The 16917-nt window shown below is 34.7% G+C and overlaps 1 protein-coding gene across 2 annotated transcripts in view; it reads left to right on the top strand.

Moving 5' to 3' along the window:
* The window catches only part of ELP4 (elongator acetyltransferase complex subunit 4), a 243868-nt gene that overhangs the window by 169717 nt on the left and 57234 nt on the right, over positions 1-16917 (top strand). Inside the window, exon 10 of one of the 2 annotated variants that reach the window (XM_060104002.1) lies at positions 14839-15434. The exons of the other annotated variant lie outside the window; for it this stretch is intronic. Within the exon in view, the coding sequence (XP_059959985.1) occupies positions 14839-14922 (84 nt within the window). The 3' untranslated portion in view covers positions 14923-15434. Of the gene's footprint in view, positions 1-14838; positions 15435-16917 lie in introns of those variants that run through there. 2 annotated transcript variants of the gene reach the window in all.

The following is a 16917-nucleotide window of genomic DNA, read 5'->3' as shown; positions in this document are numbered from 1 at the left end:
ACATATGTTTACACATACACATATACAGATAAATGTAGAGATAGTTATAGATGCATCTGCGTGTGTGTGTGTGTGTGTGTGCATGTGTGTATTTATGTACTATATACACACGTGTATTTCTTAGCTTTGTCTTATGGAGCGCTTAGAAGAGTAACAACCTAAGGGACACTCCAAGTACCCAGATACTGGTTTCTAAGTATCATTCCCTACTAAAAACAAAGAAAAAGGAGAGGAGGGGAAGCCTCTTGGCAAAATAGCCAATTCTAGGGCCGGTACACAGAAAGTGTAACATGAGAGTAGAATTTGTGCCCAAAAGTAGGGAGGTACTCAAAGAATGCTGGGGACATGAGAAAAGGCACAGAAGCCACTTTGAAGACCCTACTAGCGAATCTTGGAAATTTGAGCTTCAAAATAAATAATGGAAAATAACCCACTGAGTAAAATGGAAATCCATGTATCCATACTGAGATAGATAGATAGATAGACAGACAGACAGACAGATAGACAGATAGATAGATAGATACGGAAACCTCTTTCTTACAGAATACCAACTAATAAACCTTGAAGGAGTGATGAAATAGAAAAATACCATTAACAATCATAGTTATGTTCAGTTTATGGGAGTTGTCAATTGGAGGCTAAGGTAGGCTGGTGGGTTCGATCAGGTTTGATGAGGAAGAGGATATTGACAATCACAGAATATTTCTTTCACAAACTACTAATCAGTTACAAAGGGCAGAATGGTAACTTTACAGTGGGAAAACCTGATGAACAGTACAACCAAGTGATCAGGGTTTACATCACAAGTGAGTTGACATCATGTGTGGTATACATCACCTTGACGTCAGTCCCTAGAAGAGCTGTGTATCCTATCAGTGGTTTCCTGCCCCAAATGCATTGATCAAGAGGAAATATCAGATAGATCTAGGTTTATGATTAGCCTACAGAATGAAACTCCTGTATTCTTGAAAAACTGTCAAGCGCCTGAAAGGCAGGGAGAAACTGAGAATACTGAGAAAGATTGAGTGTCCTAATATCTCTGGGACAGTTTACAAAGTGTGAATGGGGTCTGCAGATTGACAGTAGTGCTGTATCAATGTTGATTTACTGACTTGAAGGATTATACTGTGATTATGTAAGATAAAGTCCCTGTTTTGGGAAATAGTCACCAGAATAATTGGGAATGACAGGAATCATATATGCTGCTTGTTCTTAAATGGTTCGGAAAAAGGCTAATTATGAGAGTATATACATGTTTGGAGAAGTATATCTAGATTTCAATAAAAAGAGAAAGAGATGGAGCACATAGTGAAATGTTAAAAGTTGGGGAATCTAGGTGAGAGGGATATGGAAATTCATTGTTCTGTTTTGCATACTTTTCTAGGTTTGAAAGTATTTCTAAATAAATTATTGAAAAATGTTTATTTAAATGGTAATATAGTAAATACCTCATAATCAAAAATTAATACTTCATGAAAAACATATGAGTAGTTACACAAAGTTAGGTTACTTAAAACTGTAAATAGCTTAATGTCTCTTCAGGCCAGATTGTGCTACTAAGTGAGTTAAGTTTTTCAGAGGTTTCTAGATTTGTGAATTGAGGATAAAGGTTGTAGATTTATGTAACATATCTGAAGCCCAGATAAATAAGTTTTCCGATCTCACACGGAAAGTAACAAAACAAAGTCCAAAACCGAAGTCTCCTGATTCCAAATCCAATAGCCCTGGATGACAGTCTGGATAACAGATTACTGAGGCAAGACAGAGACATTTGTGTTCAAATTCTGACCTTTGGGAGTTGGAAAGTGTCGGATTTACAAAATGGCCCTTAGAGCTACATCATTAGCTTCACCAAGAGGGCATGTTCTGTGTTGCAATTTTCAAATGCGTCCTAAAGAAATACAGAAAACCGTTTTCTTTTGCCTCACCTATTTCTTACATGGTAGTATAAATGTGGGAGTGAGTAGACCTCTTCCTCTCATCTGCGTCCCAGACCTCTTACCCAGTAACATTTCCTTCTTCCTTACAGAATTATAAGCATACACGTGGACTTCAATCACTACTTTTTTCTAATGTGATTTACCAATCACTTGAATATCTCTAATGCCCAATGTGTTTTTAAAAATTCAAACAGCCATTGACTCGAACTGCTGTACAAGAAAATGGTCTTTCCTGGACCCTGTATCTGTCCATATCATTTTAGGTATAGTTAAGGATTTTGTATTCAAACATTTCCTTTTCTTTTTTTCTTTTAATGTCCTTAACTGCAAAAAGAAAATATTCTTGGATATTTTCAGTTATATAGCCAGTATAGGTAAGTCCATTTTGAGGGCTGAATATTATTCTTTACACTGTCACCATTGCTTAAGTAGGTTTTCAATAAGCTTCTTATATCACATATCTCTTTATATTCTTATTCTTCAAATACTTTTAAATGATTTTCTGGAAATGGCCAAGTTTTGGTCATTTACAGTTTTGCTACTTAAACATCTACATGTTTGAAATAAGATTGTTTTTGAGTAAAAGTATGCCATTGGCTTAGTTAACTTCTAATATCATTTGATTTATCTTGGGGCAGAGATATTTGATGTCCTATTTTAAATAATGTCAAAACTATTTTAAATAAACATCAAAAACTATGGCCTGAACATAATTTTTTAAATAGCTATGTCTCCTGGGTTCCAAAACTGCTTCTTTCCACTCTTATTCCTATATCTTGATGGCTGAGTCGGTTATTTCTTTTCCTGTTTTCAGTTTACTACCTTAAGAGCTTAATAGATTAAAGGGTTTTGCAGATTGTAAATATGCACATTTTCAGTGTATTATTCTAAACTGAGCCTTGATAATTCTTATTTTAGCTAAAGAAATGGGAGATGTATTTTCAGTACTGAGCAGTAAAGACAGGATTTTTTCTTTTCAAAAAGGAGATGAACAAAAACATTTTCTAAGTAGCATGTCAGTATACCTTTACTCCATAGCATACGTATCTTTAGTTCTATAAATTATGACCAAAGACAGCATCAACTGTTAGCCACAGTTGGCAACAAATAATATATTGATGAATTATATTTCTGTCTGTCCTTCTAAATCTACTTTATTTAGTAAATAAAATTATAATTGCATTTCCAAAAGTGAACATTTTAGTCTCCTGTAATTTCAGAGCAGGTACCTGGGATTATAATATGCTTACACATGTTAAAACAAAAGGGCTTTAAGCACTTACATTCTGAGATTTTAATTAAATAGCTAGGTTTGAATTAAAATATATTCTGAAGAGAAGAGAAAGGGGAGTTATTGGTTAATGGGGACAGAGTTTCAGTTTAGGATGACAAAAAAGTTCTGGAAATAGATAGTAGTGATGGTCATACAATGGTGTGAATGTGCTTAATGACACTGAAATGTACACTTAAAATGGTTAAAAGGTAAATTTTATGTATGTTTTACACATACAGTGTATTTAAAACTGTGATTCATGGGTTTTCCTCTGTGATTCCTCCTCCCCACAGACATTAGCTGGCATTTAGTATTTAACCATAATATATACTATTTATTTGTTTAATGTATGTTATGTACTCATACTATGTTAGGTATATATTCTGGGTGTAAAGAATTCCTGAAAGTTATTTTTTTTAATTGACTCCAGCTTTTTTTTTAGCTATGTGACCCTCAAAACTTTAATTTTCTTATGTATGAAATAATGATAATACCTATTCAAAAGGTTGTTACAAGGAGTAGTTAATATAAAAATTTTTATTGAGAAAATGAATATTATTCATGTAAAGCACTTAGCACACAATGAAATGCATAGAAAGCACTCAAGAAATTATAGCTGCTGGCACATTTTATTAGACATTGCAGATGAATTAACGCACGAAAGTTACTTTCAGTTCTTGGTTGTCTTTGGGGGGCTGCATATATGGGTTACATCTTATAGTCATAGCCTGCAGTCTCTGTTTATTTTGCTTACTTGACTGCTAAACATGACACATACAGAGGATCCTGTTAACCCTGTGTTTGAACTCTTAGTACCCCTTCAGCCTCCTAAGTCTTGCACCAGTGGCTTAGTCAACAAGCTTGCTAAGGAAGGCGAACAGGGAAAGAAGACAGGCATGCAACATGCTGGTATTTTTGTGGAACAACCCTTATTGCCCAGCTGTCACCAGACAGCCTAGAACAGTTCTAACGCCTTTCAGACTTAGATAGCCTCTTTATTGATAAATCCTGTGGAACTGCTAGATTTAAGCAATTACTGTTGATCAAAAAGGTTAACCAGGGCTTCCCTGGTGGCGCAGTGGTTGAGAGTCCGCCTGCCGATGCAGGGGATACGGGTTCGTGCCCCGGTCCGGGAGGATCCCACATGCCGCGGAGCGGCTGGGCCCGTGAGCCATAGGCCGCTGAGCCTGCGCGTCCGGAGCCTGTGCTCCGCAGCGGGAGAGGCCACAGCGGTAAGAGGCCCACGTACCGCAAAAAAAAAAAAAGAAAGAAAAAGAAAGAAAAGAGGTTAACCAGTGTTTTTCAAAGTATAAATATACTTTTTTCACATAATTTATATACATATACCCAGCTTAATTTACAAGAGGATTTGAGGCAGTTACCTAATTGCTATTATCATCATTTTATTGAAATGCAAAAAAACTAGACAAAAAGGGACCTGAAAAGTCTCCTCAGTCTCTTCTCTCCAAACACCTTGTGCCTTGGCTGTGGTCATCCAGCTGTCCTAGCGCAAGTGTGTGATTTCTCTGGTGGTAATCTGTGCCAGTATTTCACATCACATTTTTTAAGGAAATCAAAGCATTTTCTGATTTTAAAAGATTTAGTATAATTGTTTTTTTCTTTTAGTTAATGTGTCCTCTCCTAAAATAAGTCTCAAATTGCTTGAAACTGAAAGCCAAGAACATGGAGGGAAATGGAAATAGCATGAAACAGCTAAATATGTCAGCTTTTATGGATTTATCCAAAAACTTAAAATTCAAAAATGTTATATGCGCTCACACATTGAGCACTCTAACTTAAGCTAGAGCACACTTCTGAAATCTGATAGGAATGATATTGTAAAGCTTAATTATATTTTTATGGCCCATGCCATCTGTGCGTTTGTTCTGCTTACAATAGTAATAGAGTATTCAAAAAAACAATACATTTAATTTGCAATGCAATCGTCTTATCGCAAATGCATCAAGGCAAATTATCTCTTATCATTTCAGATCCTGTTCTTGTATTGTGGATTTTTGTATCTGTTTGAAATTAGAAAAAGTTAGCTACTAAAAACCATATGTGGCTGATTCAAACAGAAGACACAAAGCTCGTTTTTATTTCTTGAAACAAATTCTAATTTAGATGAAAGAAAACACTATAATTTTTTAATATACAATAATAGTACATGACAAAGATTACTTTCTAATGTCTAAAAATTAAGACTTTTGAAGTCATCTTTATAAATGTACCTATATTTAATTGTTTTGTTAGGAGCTTTAAATTGAGACAAACATAGTTTTAAAAACTATTGCTGTACAGACTTGAAACATGCAGGTGTAGGATCTTTTTATTGGACATTTTAATAATTTCTCCAAAAAATATTGCATAAGTTTAAATTTCTTGGCAAATATAGTCTAGCTATTATTATCTCTTAATAAGTGATAATGATGGTTATGTCTTATTTTTAAATTTTATTCTTTGGATGGAAAAAATAGGCCACCATTATCAAGATGTCTATTAATTTCTCTAGAGGCAAGAAATATGTATTAAATTAATCTTTGTGTTATTTAAACATCACAAATGTTTGACATTCTGCATGTTAAATTTTCAGAATGATGTATTTTTATATATAACACCACATGATAACTTCACATATGAAATACAACTCATATATGTACATATATGAAATAAATCTTACAATTCATATTACTTGGAATACTGTGTAATATCCTTGATATTCAACTGAAGATATCAACTAGTCAAAGGCTTCTTTTTACCAGGTATAATCTACTGAAAGTTCACTTTTTTTTTTTTTTTGCTGTACACGGGCCTCTCACTGCTGTGGCCTCTCCCATTGCGGAGCACAGGCTCTGGACACGCAGGCTCAGCGGCCATGGCTCACGGGCCCAGCCACTCCGCGGCCTGTGGGGTCCTCCCAGACCGGGGCACGAACCCATGTCCCCTGCATCGGCAGGCTGACCCTCAAGCACTGCGCCACCAGGGAAGCCCGAAAGTTCACTTTTGTATACAACAAATATTGAATCATCTTTGTGTGTCATAAGCATGGAAAATTTAATGCACGCCCATATCAATACTTCCTTCTATCTGTTCTATAACAATGTATTATTTTATAATGTCTTCTATGATTCACATATATTCATATATTTTCATGGTAGGATTCATTGATTCTGCTTTAATAATTGATGCTCTCTTTTTTCTTTATATTATACAAATAACATGTAACTAATTCTGTATTAGTTTCCTATTGCTGCTGTACCAAATTAGCACAAATTTAATGGCTTAAAATAATCCAAATGTATTATGTTATGGTCTAGAGATCTGTATAAAATCAGTCTCACTGGACTAAAATGAAGGTATCAGCAAGGCTAGCTCCTTCAGAAGGCTCTAGTGGAGAATCCATTTCTTGCCTTTTCCAGTTATAGAGGCTGCCAGCATTTCTTAGCTTATGGCCACGTCACTCAAGCCTCTGAGTGAGAGCTTCATCACATCGTTTTCTCTCTGACTTTGACCCTCCTGCCTTTCTCTAATAAGTATTCTTATGATGATACTAGGCCTGGGACAATCTCCCTATCTCAGGATCCTTTATTCTAACAATTGTGAATGGGATCCTTTTTTTGTTTCATTACACTTTTGTATTGATGCTTAAATATTGATCTTGTATTCAGTTACTTTTTGGATATGTTTCTGATATTTATATTTTTCTGATATTTATACATGTGTTTCTTTTTATTGTCTAATTGCATTTTCCAGGACTTGCACTATAAACATATTAGTGAAATTGGGCATCAGTCTTTGTTCCTGATCTTAAAGTGCATTATTGTATTGTCTTACCATTAAAAAAAGAAATTTGTTTTAGATATTTGGGAGGTATATTTTCAGTTAAAAGATGCTTCCTTCTGTTTTCTAGCTTAAGAATTTTTGAGTATTTCTTCTGCTATTAATTTTTCTCCTGTCTTTTAGCATAATAAGTTACCATTTTTGTATGCAAATTGTTTCCTCCCTACCATTCTCTTTCTTCTCTTCTTTAATGCCTATTACACAGATGTTGAATTTTCTGGCTTAAATGTCCATGTCTTTTAGCTCTTCTCTATTCGATTTGTTTTTTGTTTTTTGGGGTTTTTTTGCCCTGGATTTATATCCACGAAGAACCCCTTTAATCTTATCTTCTAGCTCAGTAATCCCTTCATCAATTGTATTCATTTTGTTAGTCAATTGAACTTTTTTGGTTTTGACAGTCACATTCTAATTTTCCATGTCTTCTAATTGATTCTTTTCCTAACAGCCCGTCTTATAACATTTTGAGGATATTAATTCTACTGTAAAGTCATCTTCCATGTGCTTTATAAACTATTTCATTAGCTGTAAATTCTGTTTGTTGAGTATCCATAGTTACTTGTATGATTAAATGTTTAGTGATTCTTGATTAGGCTTTTGTCTTTGTTTTTAAGATGAATGTGGATCATGTGTGGATCTATTTCTTTTTACTGTAGCCTATCTTATTCTTCCTCTGGGGTCAGAGGGGATGACAGGATTTGTTCCCAGGTGGAGAATGCTAGTTATTTTCTTCTGGGAGTGGGTTTCTTTGTGCCTTGGGAAATTCAGTAGCTATCTGGGGTCATTGTCTTAGTTCTTGAATTTTATTTTTAAAGAATTTCTTAAAAAAACTAAATAGGGGCTTCCCTGGTGGCGCAGTGGTTGAGAGTCCTCCTGACAATGCAGGGGACATGGGTTGGTGCCCCGGTCTGGAAGGATCCCACATGCCACGGAGCGGCTGGGCCCGTGAGCCATGGCCACTGAGCCTGCGCGTCCGGAGCCTGTGCTCCGCAATGGAAGAGGCCACAAGAGTGAGAGGCCTGCGTACCACAAAAACAAAACAAAACAAAAAAACAAAAAAAAACTAAATAAAAAGAATTTGCATCAGTAATGTAGACTAGTAACTCCGTGATTTATTCCTGTGTTCTCTTTGTTTTTATTAATCTGTTTTCTGATTTCTCATTTGTCCACCTTAACAGTATCTTGACTATTTTCTATTCTGTTCCTTATGCTTAGTGTTATCCTCTGGGCAGTTTCTTTCTTTGTTCCTGATACACAACAAAGCCATTAAAGAGTTCTGTCTTATCTCAGATGTTTTTCATATAAGCCCATGACATGTAACTCTGATATTTAAATTTAGATCATTTAGATTTTAAAATTTTAGCGGCATGCAATTCAAGGCATAATTTTAAAAACCAGTTCTCAGTCACCTACAAGTGTATTATCCACATTTCAGGTTATCAGCACCAAAGATTTCAACTCTTTATTGACAATGTCGCATCATTTCCTTAACTTAGGACCCTATCTTTTATATATTACATGAGGTATCTAAAATAGTCAAACTCATAGAAGCAGAGAATAGAATGGTGGTTGTCAGGGACTGGGGAGAGGAGGAAATGGGGAATTGTTGCTCAATGGATATTAAATTTCTGTTATGTAAGATGAGTAAGTTCTAGATATCTGCTGTACAGCATAGTACTTATAGTTAACAATACTGTATTGTACACTTTAAAACACATTAAGAGACAGATCTCATGTTAAATGTTCTTACCACCACCCCCCAAAACAAAAAATCACAACTGAAGTATACAAGGAAATTTTTGGACATGATGTATATGTTAAGTTCTTTGATTGTGGTGATGGTATTAAGGTGTATGCATATGTCCAAACTCATCAAGATGTATCTGTTAAATATGTACAATTTCTTATATATCAATTATACCTCAATAAAGCTAAATAAATATGTAAATAAAATACTTATTTACTATAATCTGTCCAGCTCTAGAAGAGAAAAAGTTATGTTAATCCCAGTAAGGTATAAACTGGTGGGACTTTTTGTTTGTTTTGGGGGTTTTTTGTTGTTGTTTTTCTTTGTTTTTATTGAAGTATAGTTGATTTACAATGTTGTGTTAGTTTCAGGTGTACAGCAAAAGTGGCGCTTTTTTAAGTTCTGATTTCAACTAGCACCTGAATACTCTAAGAAGCCCTAAGAGAGGGTGATTGTGTTTCCCAGCAGTGGGAAAGAAGATTTAAGCAATAAAGTTACAGAATCCAGCTAACTTCTAACTTCTTCCTAAGAAAATCACAATAAAAATAATGCTAGAGCACTTTCTGAATCAATTATACTTTTTTCTTTAAGCTGCTCTTTTGGATTATTCATGCCTAAGGTCTTCACTGTTAGTATAACCATTTGAATAAGAATGCAAGGAAAGTTGTTACTAGCACTTCCAATTTTGTTTGAAATTAAAATGTGATTTATTTCCCCATTTCCTTTTGCATACGAAATTAAAATGTAGACTTTTCTTTGGCAGCACATCCTTTTTGTCTTTAAAACATTGAAACATAATTCCAACTCTGTGAAAGGGGGTCCTTGATTAATTAACTTTATTAGATTTCCTACTATTTAATAATTCTATGATCTATATGTCCTATCATTGAATATTTTCAGTACGTGAGTCAAAATCATTTGAGTGATAGAATATAAGCTCAAAATGGGCAATTGCTGATGTGGGATTCACCCAAAACCTAGTATCCTGAGTAGGAAAACATCATGCATACAACAACTTGGTGCCAGTTGGGAATAAAATTATGGAAAGCCACGTTAGAACCAGATTAGAAGTAATCCAGGATTTTCGATCCAAGGGTCTCTGTCTCCAAGAAAAGTCTTTGGAGGCTGAGTTAAGTTTATGCTGAGAATGGGGAAGCTGTCGCCAGGGAGGTGTAATGCCTACTGCAAGAGCCAAGTAAGTGTTAAGTATTAAGTGCCTGGTATGTGCAAGTGACTGATACTGAAACTCTCTAAATATGCTCCTTGTCTCCAAGAAGGGGTTTATCATGGTAATTAATATACCGCATGTTGGTGTTTGCAGACATGGATTTTAGTCCCAGCTCTGCCACTTACTAATTGTCCAACTTTAAGCAAGTATCTTAGTTTAATTCTGAGTCCCGTTTTCCTCATCTTGAGTAAAAGGGGTAATAAAAAAAACAAAACAAAAAAACAATACCTACTTTGTTCTAAGTATTAAATGATAAAGTACGTGTGAATTTTCCATTACAATAACTGGCACATCTTAAATATTCAATTTATGTTACCTACAACATGTCATTGCTTCTAACAATCTAGTTTGGGGAAGCAAGATTTACACCCAGGCTAAGTCAAATGCCGATTCAAGATAGTAATAGATTAAATTATTTGTTATTATTAATATACCAGGAATGCTATAGGAAATAAGCCTTCTCTGATCACACTGTATAAATAATATACATTGTGCACATTCTCTCAGCAAGCTGTTGCCTTCCTTGTACTTACCACAATCTTTAGTCTTTGTTACTAGCTTGAAGTTTTGTTACTTTATCTGTCTTCCCCACTTCAGTGTAAGCTCTTTTAGTGCAGGGGTCACCTTTCTTATTTATTCCTTGCATCCCCAGCACCCTGATACAAAGTAGGTACTCAATAAATATCTGTTGAGTATATGGATTAGAGCAGGGAAATTATTGTTGATTGACCAGAACTATGAGAGCAACGATGCGGAGATGATGTTTGAAGTGGATCTTGAAAAATGAGCAGGATTTGGATGGCCAGCCAGAAAGAGACAAAAATGCATTTTGGGTTGGGGCTGAAAGACAGAGGATAAGTTAATAGGCATGAAATAAATAACTAAAACACAATGAGTAGACACAGTGATTCAGAATGGGGGCATTTAGTTTTAAGAAAAAAGAGGTCATTAAATAAACTTTTCACACCTCTTCATTTTACAGATAAGAGAAGTAAAACCCAGATAGTGATAGAATCAGGATTAGAATTCATGTCTTTTCTATACCATGTAACTAACAGAGCTTGCCATGTAATAATAATGATTAGAACCCATGACTTTAGGCTGTCAGCATCATGAAGGAGGCACTAGATTAGGAGGTAACTATAAGCAAGAAGCTATTTCGGAAGCAATTGTGATAATCCAAGCCCAAAGTTATAGGGAAGCAAAAGACAGAGCAAGAGGAGACATGTTTTATTATGTTCTTTTAGACTGGATATGAATATTTATGGTTACAGTAATCATGGGGCCAAGAAGAAAACTGGTGATGGTAGACGTAACACACTGATACACTCTAACTCAAAGGATATTATATTAAACTTGGAACCATATGTAAATATAAAGAGCAAAATGCACTTTTATCTGTAGATATTCTTTTCAAAAAGACAAACAGGTTTCATAAACCTAGGGATAATCAAAAACTTATCTGGTATACTTTTGAAAATGAAGACACTGTGTGTGCTATGTGGTGTTAGGTGCCCTCATAACAAATCATACACAGAAGAGCCATAGACAAATAAACCTTTCAAAAGTGGGCTGACGGTTTCTGACAGCAATATAAAGCCATCTTTCAGAGCCAGTAATTCAGTCAGACCCATCTGAATCATTTCCTCCATAAATTGTCTTTAGTGGGAATGTAAGAAAAAGCACTAGTGAACTAATAATTATCTCCTCTTTGTCAACGGGGTAGCCCAGATTAGGAAAATGCCACCTTAAAATTAATTCCATCTCTTTTTTAATATACCTGAAATTATTCTGTTCTTTCATTTCTTAAAATATAGCACATTCGTGTATGATCTGTTTTTCTTCTGTACGTATGGATCCATATGTACCTCAGAATTATTTTAGACTCCCTCTGTAAGTCTTTAAATCAAATATTTTGACCAAATTAACCACATTAGTCATTTATTTAATAGACTGGTAGATACAGCTCTAGTCTATTTATTATTTTCCTCCACTTTAATAAGAAAAAATTATATAATGAATTAAATCATAAAGCTGCAAATTAAAAACTGGCCCATACTACAACTTCATATTAATAATGCAGCTGATGAAAATAAGTATCAATAACCTAAAGATGCCTACTGCTAGGGACAAAGGTGACATTTTACATTTTTATTAACACTTGTAATTTTCTCCAGCTTGATTTCTTTTAGGCCAAGCCCAATTTCTTCGAAACCATGGGTCAGTGAGCTCATGCTGATTCTCATATGAATGATGGGCTTGATTTTGCAAAGATATCACCAACTATCAATACCTAGGTCTTGCTACCATTATGAACAACCTAGAATAGAACAGTGTGAATTTGAATGCATTATTTCCTTTAATTTCACTAACTATGGCAATCCTGGACACCATCAGAATTGTGTATATTTGTGAAGCATTACATTTTTAAATGTTATTAATGTGGTAGTAACAAAATAGTATAAAACAAGCAACTATTATTATACATATTTGTTATCTTTCTGTATTAAACTTCATAGGCAGCAAAAAAGAATACACTTTAAATGGTCTTAATAAGGTAAAGTTTTACATTTAGTAAATGATCTCTTATAACCTAATGTAAGTTTAAGAACAACAGGGTTTCACCAGAATATGATACATATCTGCTTTAGTAGCTTTTCTACATCTGCCCAAAGGAAAACAATATTATATTAATAAATCATAAGAGGCTTCTAATAGCTTGATAAATAAGTACATTTAAAATACAAGTTAGAAAAGGATTTGTTTAAATACTTTAAATAAGTCTTTGTCATACTATTCTAGTGATGTCTAATACAATTTTCATTTTTAAAAGATTTTGTTCGAAATTTAATCTTTGAAAATATTAATAACAGCTTACAGCAGGTAAACTATAAAATAACACTGGATGGTGTCTATTTAGTTTCTGGTTGAAAAAGCACAGCAGTACTTTAGTTCATTACCTTTGAAAAAAACAGTAACAAGATAATACAGCTGCCTCTGATTAAGATGTAAATTCTTTCTAATTAGAATGTAAATTCTTACATTTAAATGAAGACATCAATTGTCAGGATGCCATATGATATCTTATTCCACCTTGCCTGAATGAAGCCCTCACTGCTCATCTATGGCACTAAAATAGTTTTGCAATCCCTTTGTTCTCTGATTCTTGTAATATTCTCTCTTCATGTTCCCTTTTCACATTGCTTTTGTTTGTTTTCCCCCTTGCATCTGATATTGTTGTGCCTTGGGATTTTGCAGAAATTTGGAATGAAAATTGAGTTCAGTCAGTGCCAGTATTTGCTTGTGCCTCAATTACTTCTGCTGAATTTTCTTCAATGCAAATCAGGCAGGTTGCATAAAGTGGTGCATGTATTTGAAATAATTAATTTTCCGTAAAATGATGGATCAAGTCCAATCAACCTTCATGAAATCTAAATAATAGAATAGAGAATTAGAAATTAATTAACATGTTGTGTTGTTAATACTTTACAGTATAAACTACCAATAGTAAGTTTTACTATTGATTCTAACTTTTTCTTTATTAAATGTTGATGAAAACCTTCTGTCTCAATCATTTCTTGCCAGAAATATGCTAACAAGGAATCCTGTATCAATAACACTGAAGCAGAGCTTTCAAAGATTCCATCAACAATTAACCAGTGAATTGAATTATTCGTGCTTCTCTTTACTGAGCAACAGTGAAAGTTTTATCTTGAATAATGTACACTAATTTACTGTTATATTAGATGAGGCCATGAGCCTTTGAGCATAGTATCATATCTTTTACATCATGTTTCTTCAACCAAAAGAGGGAGAACTTTAAAGGCAAAACCAACTCAACCAGCTTTACAGTGCTAGGAAAGGAGAAACATAGAAATTGAAAGAATGCTTTACAGATTAGAAGGGTGCCTCCCTTGTTTTTTTTAACTTTTTATAATAGAAAATTTCAAACATATACAAAAGTAGAAACTAATATAATGCACCCTTATGCGCCCATCAACCATCATCAGTCATCAAGGAACCAACAGGGAAACAAAACATACAAACTTGAAATACTAATGAATAACATGCAAATGAGAGAGAATAATGTGCATTAGAAGCTAAAATGCACGTGGAGAATATGAGTGCTATGGATACTTAGAGAAGGAGATTAGTTTGTGCTGAATGGGCAAAGAAGAGAACATTCCAGGCAGAGTGGAGGTGGCATAAGAAAAGACTTAGAAATGAGCACAGTCTGTGATAGTGTACAAGAGATAGGCATGCTTTGATCAGAAGTTTCGTGTCTGTATGTAAAAGTAGTTAAGTTTGGTAAGATGGAAGGATTTGAGAGCTAGACAATGCAGTTTCCTACTTATTAGCCAAAGAAGTATTTTAGGTTTTGGAATGACAGCTTCGAAAATACCTTCTCCTTGTCCAAACAAAAATTATTCCTGTTGTAATTTAAATTCTTTCCTTATTCTTTGCTCATGATGTTCACAAATAAGATGACGTTTCTGGTGACTAAAGAATGAACTGCAAAGAAAAAATTTTCTTGTCTCTAAAGTAGCTAATTAAAAACAAATGTTAGTAATAAACCTGTAATGATTTGACTATGTTGCATTTTACTTGACTTCTCAACCCAGTATAATCAAGAGAAATATCACTGTTGTTATTCATACAGTCACTTGAAAGTTGTTTAAAATCACAATATAATTGTTTTTGCACAATTCCAAATTTGTGGTATTTTTAACATACACTATTGCTTTACCATAGTTGTAAAAAAATTACCACACATTTAGTGGCTTAAACAATACAGATTTTTTTTTTTTTACAGTTCTGGAAGACAGAAATCCAAAATGCGTCTTACAGAGCTAAAATCAAGGGATCAGGAGGGCTGAGTTCCTTCTGGAGGCTCTAGAGGAGAATCCATCTCCTTGCCTTTTCCAGCTTCTAGTGGCCGCCTGCATTCCTTGGCTCATGACCCCATTTCTCCATCTTCAAAACCAGCAACACTGGACTGAGTCCTTCTTATACTGCCATCTCTCTTCTACTTCTCTCTTTCACTTTTGAGGGTGCTTGTGATTACATTGGGCTCACTGGGAGAAACCTGGGTAATCTCCCTATTTTAAGGTCAACTGATTAGTAACCTTAATTCCCCTTTGTCACATAAAGTTACATATTACAGATTCCAGGGATTAGGATATAGACTTTATTCTGTCTACCATACATTTCTTTCATATTTGCTCATCAGTAGATAGACCATAGAGTTTGATAGACCATAGAGACAGGACCATTTCATTGGCTCAGAAAAGAATTCTTTCTATGATTTAAAATAAACTAACACTTATCATTTTAGCTGACTTTGAGAAAAAGAAAAAATCTCAACAATTGCACAACCAAATATAAGCACTTTTACAAAATTGTATAGTAAAATCAGTCATTGTAGACATGGCCCAAAAATTATGTTTCAAAGAAGTGAGTAAGAAGGTGGAATTTTTTGAGTACTTGCTATGTGGAATTATAATAAATATTTTAGAGATATTATTGCCTTTTAATCTTTTTTTTTTTTTTGGCCACATCACACGGCATGTGGGATCTTAGTCCCCCAACCAGGGATCTAACCCACACCCCCTGCATTGGAAGCACACAGTCTTAACCACTGGACTGCCAGGGAAGTCCTATTGCCTTTTAATCTTTAAACACCCCTATAATTAACTGTATTTTCCTTTTAATGATAAGGAAGCTGAAGCTGGAAGACTTTAGCTAACTTCCCAGATGATGCACAGAGAGACCCCACAGCCTTTGTACTACACCATGCTGAATTCTATAAAGCATCAGTTGTATCCATCAATCAAAAAACACTTTTTCAATATTGATTAGGATCAAGGCACTCAAAGTATTATGGAATCAACAAGCAAGTAGGAACTATAATCTCTGCCTTCAAAGAATTTGCAATCTAGTTGTAGAAATAAGGCAAAAACACATGGGAAAGTAGTATAGCAGAGTGTTTTAAGCATGCATTTGGACAGCCTTGGTTTAGAATCCTTGCTCTTTTACTGCTTAATCTTTTACTACATGGGAGACTTGGTTTCCTTTCCTGCCTCATAGGGTTGTTACACAGATTAACTATACATGAAATTACTTAGCCCAGGATCTGGCACATAACAAGCACTCAGTAAATGATAGCTGCTATTATTGTAATAAAATTCTAACAGTGCAAGGGCTGAGTTAATGATTACTGAGTCAGGTGATATAGGAGTTCAGCAGAAGAAAAGCTAATTGTCAAATGAGTGATTTCATGTTAAACTCGCAGGTATATATACAAGGATTTCTTGTATTTATGAATAGCATGAGTGGCAGTACAGTGTAGTGGTTGAGTGCCCTAGCTCTGGAAAAGAATGCCTAGTTTCAAATTTCATCTCTACTAATTTGTCTGTGCCTCAGTTTCCTCATTTGTAAAATGGAGATGAATACAGTACCTACATCATAGAGCTAATAAGAGGATTAAATGAATATGCAAAATGCTTAGAAGAGTATCTGGCATATAATAAGTACCACATAAGTGTTATTATTAGTATAAGGATACACCTTGTATAGCCCATCCTCAGTGATCCATTGTAGTTGACAGTGATGGTGAAGAATACATGTGGTCTCACTTTCCCACAGCCATATAGGTGATTTGCACAGCTGGACAGCATCACCAATAGAATGACATTGTACAAGGACACATCATGTGCCTGCAATGTACCTAGCAATATGTTCTGAGTATTACAAAATAACAAACACTCTCAGTTTCTATAAACTTCCTTGCCTAGATGAGGAGACAAACTGATGGTAGATGAAATAGAGACTGAATGCTAAAATGAGGGTAAACTGACTCCACCTGCAGTAGGAAGTCAGAGAAAAGAGCAAT

Source organism: Mesoplodon densirostris, chromosome 7 (genome assembly GCF_025265405.1).
Source record: "Mesoplodon densirostris isolate mMesDen1 chromosome 7, mMesDen1 primary haplotype, whole genome shotgun sequence".
Classification (NCBI taxonomy): domain Eukaryota; kingdom Metazoa; phylum Chordata; class Mammalia; order Artiodactyla; family Ziphiidae; genus Mesoplodon; species Mesoplodon densirostris.
The sequence above is the reverse complement of the archived record's forward strand: the minus strand, read 5'-3'. Positions and strand labels throughout refer to the sequence as shown.